Source organism: Pistacia vera, unplaced genomic scaffold, assembly GCF_008641045.1.
Source record: "Pistacia vera cultivar Batoury unplaced genomic scaffold, PisVer_v2 Contig76, whole genome shotgun sequence".
In the NCBI taxonomy this organism is placed as follows: Eukaryota; Viridiplantae; Streptophyta; class Magnoliopsida; order Sapindales; family Anacardiaceae; genus Pistacia; species Pistacia vera.
In genome coordinates, this window is record NW_022196623.1 from 198,653 (window position 1) to 206,307 (window position 7,655).

At 30.5% G+C, this 7,655-nt stretch overlaps 1 protein-coding gene across 1 annotated transcript; it reads left to right on the forward strand.

Annotated features, from left to right (window-relative positions):
• The first annotated feature begins 6,741 nt into the window (after positions 1–6,741).
• Positions 6,742–7,402, forward strand: LOC116116043 (histone H3.2). The gene has a single exon (XM_031402144.1). The coding sequence runs from the start codon at positions 6,828–6,830 to the stop codon at positions 7,236–7,238; it is 411 nt and encodes a 136-aa protein (XP_031258004.1). The 5' UTR covers positions 6,742–6,827; the 3' UTR covers positions 7,239–7,402.
• The last annotated feature ends 253 nt before the right edge of the window (positions 7,403–7,655 follow it).

The following is a 7,655-nucleotide window of genomic DNA, read 5'->3' on the forward strand; positions in this document are numbered from 1 at the left end:
AGTAGGATTAATGTAGATATGTTTATTAAATAAAAAAAATTGTTGTTTCCCAGAAGCACTTTTGTTATAAATAAAACAATTCCCAGAAGCACTTTTGTTAAATGATTATATTATTGAAAATTATACAATAAACTTTCTAAATTCTAAGCCAACCACCATCAAAAAGCAAGTAGGTTAGTCAACCTCCACATGCAAAAAAGTGCTTTTTTTTTTTTTTTAACAGAGAAATTTAGGGATTAAGGAGACTGATTAATAAATTAAGCTATGACTCCTTAAGTAATTTAATTAATTAAAGATTAATCGGCAATTAGGTTTCATTGTTTTGACATTAACTAGCAAAGTCAAGAAAAAAAGTTTGTGCCTTCTTGTGTAGGGGAGACTTTGATTAAGATTTATTAGTTGTGAAAGTGATCTAATGAAAATTTTGTCATAAGTTTTAGCATTGAAATTTTTCGATATCGTATTCTTATTTGTCGATGTCGAAAAACGCTAAAAAAAATACAAAAATACGAAAAAAAAATATGAACTAATTAGTTTTTTAGCATATTTTATCTAATAATTGCTTATCAACGTTATCTAATGAAGTTTGAAAAAAAAAAATCATGTTATATGTATAGTATTTCAAAAATATATCCATTAACTGTAGTAGCTAGTTCGACATATGTATTTAAATTTTTGAGAATCTCATCGTGGGCAAATATGGTAATAATGAAATTAAATTTTTTTTTATTATGAATTATAATTTACACAATTTTAAAGTCATAGTGGGCTATGACTTGCAAAGAAAGATTTAAAGTCTAAGAATTAGGTTTTTTCATTTTTTCACAATAAGGAAGTCAAGGACCAATGTTGTTAGGTGAAAATAGTCTAATAACATTGATTACGTTATATTATGAAAAGCATTTTTAAATTGACAATTAAATAGAGTTGTGTGGACATAATTTTTTTTTTTTTTTGTAACCAGGATGTTCGGGCAAGCTTGCCCACACTCATTAATCTATAGGTCACTCGAACATTCTACAAGCTCAAAAAACCAAGTAAGACACAATATAATAGGTGGTCCTAAGGTTCAAACGGAAAAACTCAATGACAAGAGTAAATTTCCTTGATGTCAGGTTAACCTGGGGTTAATGTGGACATAAGTTTTATCCAATTAGAATTTGTTAGTTGTCACAACACGAGTCAATGTTTGGAGTCTCATTCAATTGATGCTAACATTTTTATTCTTATGGGACACTATCTCATGATATTTTCTCAATTAATTCTTTGCTTGGAATTGAAGTCTCACTATGGAATTTGTTTCTTATGGTACTCTAAAAGTTATCACTCATGTTGCAATTTAGAATATAGATATTTATAGGTTTTAAATTTCAAAATAAATGTTTCTCATGTTTATTTACGGAATTCGTACAATACCATTATCTTTCAATCTTGAGCATATTTAACGAAATCTTATATGTTAGTTAGACCATCTTTTTTATGTATGTGACAATCTTTAAATATCAAAGACAAGAACTATTGTGTAGTTATACTATTTCAACTATAATTTTACTTTGAGTTCACAGGTTCTGAATATATGATAATCTTTATCGTATTAAGTCGATATTTTCATTTAAAACTTCATACCATCATCATTCACTGTCACAATTTCATTTCTAAACTCACCAAAAAAACATTTATAAACAATTCATGTTATGACAATCATTTTCAATAGAAAAGTAGTCAAAAACACTCATGAATCCACCATGGCTATTATCTTCTTAAGGAGTAATGGCTTCCATGTAAAGCAATGATAATAGATCTCCCAAAAGGGGTCCCTAATGAGCACAAGGGACCAATGGGTAGCACATGCATCATACTTATTTATTATTATTGTGTACTGAAGAAGAGCTTCCATAAAAGTTAAAAGCTTCATCTCCAACTTTTGGTTAATTTGGTGAAGATTTCCACTTTATATAAAAGAGAATATTTATATTTACTGGTGGTTGCTTTATGTTTGTGAGATATAGTGAGTCCCCTCTTACCTTTCATTTTCATTTACAGCTTTGCCTGAAAGAAACAACAGACAGATGCCCTTTTTCGGTCTCAAAGAAACGGCTATCAGAGTCCAAGTATAAATATACACCACCAAGCATGTTTGCTTGCTTCTCTTCTCTTTTGTAATAATTATTATTCATACTAATAAAAATACAAAATAATAAAATTGGATTTTTTTTTTTTTTTTTTGTTTATAGATTTATAGTGGAGGACAAATATAACCCAAACCCCTTAGGAAATGGTTATTATTCCATCGTCTTGAGGTTTAATTTTCTCGATAAGATCTCTGTAAATTTTCAAAATACTATTAATCTAACTCTCATGAGCCCAATTGACCTAAAATACTCCTATTATTGAAAATTAAATATTCTTGTAAAGGGTTTTTGATGCTTTAAATGGGTTTTTGGTATTAATAGAATATAATACTTTAATATACGCAAATATATATATATATAAGAATAAGAAACTTTCAGAATATGACCACAACCCACCAGAGCTATTACTTTTAGGTAATAACATAGTGTCATTTAAGTATTGTTTTGAAAGTACAAGTAGAAAGCTAGAGATACTCTTGCTGGCTTTCCTCGTATTATGTTTTGATTTTGTCCTCTTTTGATTGTTTGATCTTTGAAAAAGAGGATTCCAATTATAATATGCTTTTAAGTTAACTACAGCATTAATCTCTTGACAAAAATAATTAATTATCTTAACTTTGGTAATTAGTTTATTTCTACACTAATTAGGAAACTTTCTTCATCATTTTATCTTTAACCTTAACCAATCTCACATATCTTGTCATATATATTGTCCTACATACAACTATGGAAGTTTGAAATGAAATAATGTTTGTGATAGTTCTTGACCATTTCTTGTATAAAGGACATTTAAATAATACAAAAATGCTTGTGTTTAAACCTAAATTATAAGAGATGGGGTTTGGACTAATTCAAAGATTAATAGTTTTTTACAAAAAATAGTATTTACTCCTGTGAGTCATAAATTAATCTCATTTATGGGTAATTATTCAGTTAAATTTCTTTCTATTTGACTTTAGCCAACCTCCTTAATTATAAGTCCCTACCTCTTAGTAAGATTATGCATTATTAAATGAGATGTACCTGTTTTAATTGTTATTTAGTTAATTAATATAGCTCTTGATAATGCTTATATTAAATATAGAGTAAACTACATTTTCACACCCAAGGTTTGCCTTAATGAACTTTCCCACCCAAAGTTTATATTTTGACCAATCACTAGACGATTTCGACATCTTTTCGACCCCATGCCACCACCATTCTTTTTTGTGATTATCACTCGCAAAAACCCCTCAAACCTTGCTCCCGTCAATTGTCAAAAATCGAGCGATTTGCTTAACTCGCAACTGCCCCTCCCAAGTTAGATTCTGACCAATCTCAACCATCAAAATCCAACCTACCACCACCAAAAGACTCATTGATATCTCTTCTTCGAAAGTCCCGACAGCTTTGACCAAGTTTTCTCTGCATTGGTTGTCGAATCGGAAAATGTATTCTAAATAGTAAACGAAATATAAATGTAGGTTTATGAGTCACATTGGACACAAATGAATGAATAATCAAAAGTTAAAAATTACTAAATGTAGGTTTTTTTAATTTGGTAGGGGAGTATTTGTAAACTTTTAAGGTATTTTTATCATTTTTTAAACTAATTGAGGGGTAATTGATTTTTTTATAGGATAACTGGGTAAGGAACTTGTATTATGTGGTTCCAGTTCTGGTTTTTTCTGAAAAATACAGTGTATCCGAAACCACTCACCTCTAAAAGAGTGATATTTTGAAATTTTTTAAGTGAAAAAGTATCGTGAAGGAAAACCTTGTATGTACCATTAGATAAAACGAATATGCCCACTATATAATAATAATAAAACATAAAATTGTTCACTAATTCTCGAAGGATGCTCCATTTATACATGCTCAAAACGAGAAGTAAAATACTAAAGACCAATTAGATTTTATACCCATGCTCATCTACTCCAATTAAGCATCATGATTTACGAAATTTCCAAGGGAAGTAGTATAGCCTCTTCTGATTGCCATAAAATCAGGTCATTGTGTTTCTATATCACGAAAATAGAGACATTCTTTTCCACCTTTGACTACCCCCCCATGCATATATGCATGCAATTTTTGGTTTCCTCAAGAGACAGAAATTAGGTTTTTAAATTTATTAATTAATTGCTTCTTCATTGAGCCCTAGAAGAATGTTGCCAAAATTCATAATGGAATGACAAAACATGCTCACTGTTTCTCTTGCTTTGCCTAACAGTAATTATCAAGATTTCATAATATTAGTAGATGCATTTTCGATGTAAAATAATTACGGGAAACCCAGAATGCACTTTCGTGTGAGTTAAGCTTATAGAATTCGGGCTGAACAAATTGGGCGCAGGCCCAAGAAGAAATTCATTTAGGCAAGTTAAGAGGAAAGTTTGCTAATCAATATATTACACAATTCTCGATATCATTTTCTCTCCCAGAAAGCATGATAGTTCATTACTCAAATTCTAGGAAGTTTACAAGATCAAAACAAACAATATTTATTTAGTTGAACTCAGAGTCATACAGTTAATATCAATGAGTATATCAAATTTTACTTTCAAAACTAAAATTAAAATTCGGTATAAGATTATCAGTATCAAAATTTTCTACCAATAATAGTAGATATTCCCAATTAAAAACATTAATTTTCATGAATTTGGCTTAGATGACCGTACTTATCTTTTAGGTAAATGTAGATTTGATAATGTTACATTGTACATCGTTAACAAATAAAATATGCATTTGTTTATAAGTTTTGGATCGTTTTAAGTTTTAACTAAATACTTTTTCAATAAAGAATCTTAGCGTGAACCCCAAATATAGATCCTCGTGAGTAAGATTCAAAACAAACAATTTCTATGTAATTCAACTATTAATATAAAATTGCATATACTTTTGATCTCTAGGTAATGAGAAGTGACACTTACATTCATTTAATAGAGAGCAGTTAGACAAATTTTGCCCCCATCACTTGCCATACAAATTGAACACTCCCATGTGAGAATTTGCAGCGAAATTTTATACCGTGACTAAAATCTGTCTACATTTGCTTGTCTCGAATACTAGCATTAAATATTTGTTGGTAGGAAGCGAAGAACTTGCCAACATTTTGTCTTTGCACTTCTTAATCAAAGTCTAAATTAAATAGCATATAGTTATTTGGTGGAGTAGATAAAGAGCGTTTTTAGTAATATAAAGAGTATAGTTTAAACTATTATTTTTTGTTTGGTATTATTAAAATCCTTGTAATACTGATATAGAACATAAATTATAGATGAAACTTTAAGAAAGATAATTTGTTGTATTGTAATCCAACTGGCGGGTTTAGAATTTATAAGGGTTAATATGTAGTATCACCTTTTAGGCTAATTAGGTCTGTTAGCGACAATAACGTTTTCAATAGTGGTTACACATCTTATGTCATTTGATACAAAAAAATTAAATAAGATATATTATATTCCTTCGTGTCACTTGGTACGAAGATGTACAACAATTGTCCCTAACAGATCTTTTAGAATAAAATTTTGGATAGTTGACAAGCATTTGGGACATTCGATGCTGATTAATAGAGTTTATATTAATATTAACTTGTTAATACCATAGCTTTTCCTTTTATTATAAAGATAGTAAGGAAATTAAGCATGGCTATAAGATGGTATCATTGCCTATAAAATCCCAAGGGACCTAAACCAATTCAGTTGTAATTTGCAATACGATTTGACCAAGAACAATGCTCATGGCTATAGTTGTTAGATTTTGGGCCTTGCATAATGACATGAATACCCATAATTAATAAACTTGATCCATTACAACTATAAAGTTCTATTGACTCTTAAAATTTACGTTTTGCATTTTCTTAGTTTAGTTTAATTTTTTTTTTTTTTCATATTTTGAGACACAATCTTTCATTATCTATTCAAGAAAAGTTTTAAAAAATTTCTTCATTTTTGCAAATATATGATTTTCCATATAATATCATCTACAAAGAGTATTACAAAAAAAAAAAAAAAAAATTAATAATCTATTTTGTGGGTTATAAATTTTTATAGAGGAAATAAATTTAAATTAGTTTTTTTAACAAATTCTGCTTAAATAATGAAGTGAAATTTTTTGAAATGCTTTGATACATTTGATGAAGAATATTATTAAAAAAATTATTGCCTAAAATTTTTAGATATAAACCCAATTTTATTTTTCCATTATTTAATTATTTTAGATTGAATTTAATATTTATCCATTACATTTCAATTTTTTATGATAAATAAAAGTAAGAGATTTATCATCTTTAAAAAAAGAAAACACGCTATTGGCTCATTCATATTGATGCGGATCACAATCCGTGTCACAAACTCCAATAGAGAATTTTAGCCGTCGAATACTGACAATTCAAAGGTCGCGATTCACTTTCTCTAAAACATTTTGAAATTTTCACTAACTAGAAACTCCCGCCTAAATAAACCAATCCTCTCGTCACTTTACATACCCCGCGGATCACGATCCGCGTCGTTGTTTTCTTAATGATTCTCAACCGTAGCTTACAAAAACATCCACGGTCCAAACTCGCTCTTGAGCTATCAAAACAAACACAAAGCTCCACATCTTTCCCTATAAATAACCCCAATTCCTTTCCCCTCTCATACAATTACTTCAAGCCTTCTCTATTTTTCTTGAGAGACAAACACTAACGCACTCTTTCAATCCTTGATATAAGAAATGGCTCGTACAAAGCAAACAGCAAGGAAGTCCACCGGAGGCAAGGCGCCGCGAAAGCAGTTGGCCACCAAGGCTGCTAGGAAGTCAGCTCCGGCGACCGGAGGAGTGAAGAAACCTCATCGTTTCAGGCCAGGAACTGTGGCCTTAAGAGAGATCAGGAAGTACCAGAAGAGCACTGAGCTCTTGATCAGGAAGCTTCCATTTCAAAGGCTGGTGAGAGAAATCGCACAGGATTTTAAGACCGATTTGAGGTTCCAGAGCAGCGCCGTCGCGGCTCTTCAAGAAGCTGCTGAGGCTTATCTCGTCGGTCTTTTTGAGGACACAAATCTTTGCGCAATTCACGCCAAGAGAGTCACTATCATGCCTAAAGATATTCAACTTGCTAGGAGGATTAGAGGTGAGAGAGCCTAGAGAAGTATTATAAGTTGAATATCTGGATCTGTGTTGTTTTTCAGGGTTTAGGTTTTAAGATCTGGAAAAACATGTAAATCGATTTGAAATCTGATGAAAATCTCTGTTCTATCCTTGTTCTAAACATGAAGTCAAATCAATCAACTCTCATTGATGCTGAGAAATCCTCATTACTGCAAAATATTGTATGTTTAAGCTTTTGAATCAGATGTGGTTAGCATTTTGATACATTTTATGATGTTTGGAGATCAAAAAGACAAAACTATACTTGGCTTGTTCAGATTATCTGCTACAGGCTTAATTCTTGTGTTCTTGGTTTGTGAGATTTGCATTTTGAAAATTTTGCTTCTAATTGTGATAACATGTATTAATGAAGAACCTGATGGAACATTGGATTTAGCGTGAAGTAAGTAACTG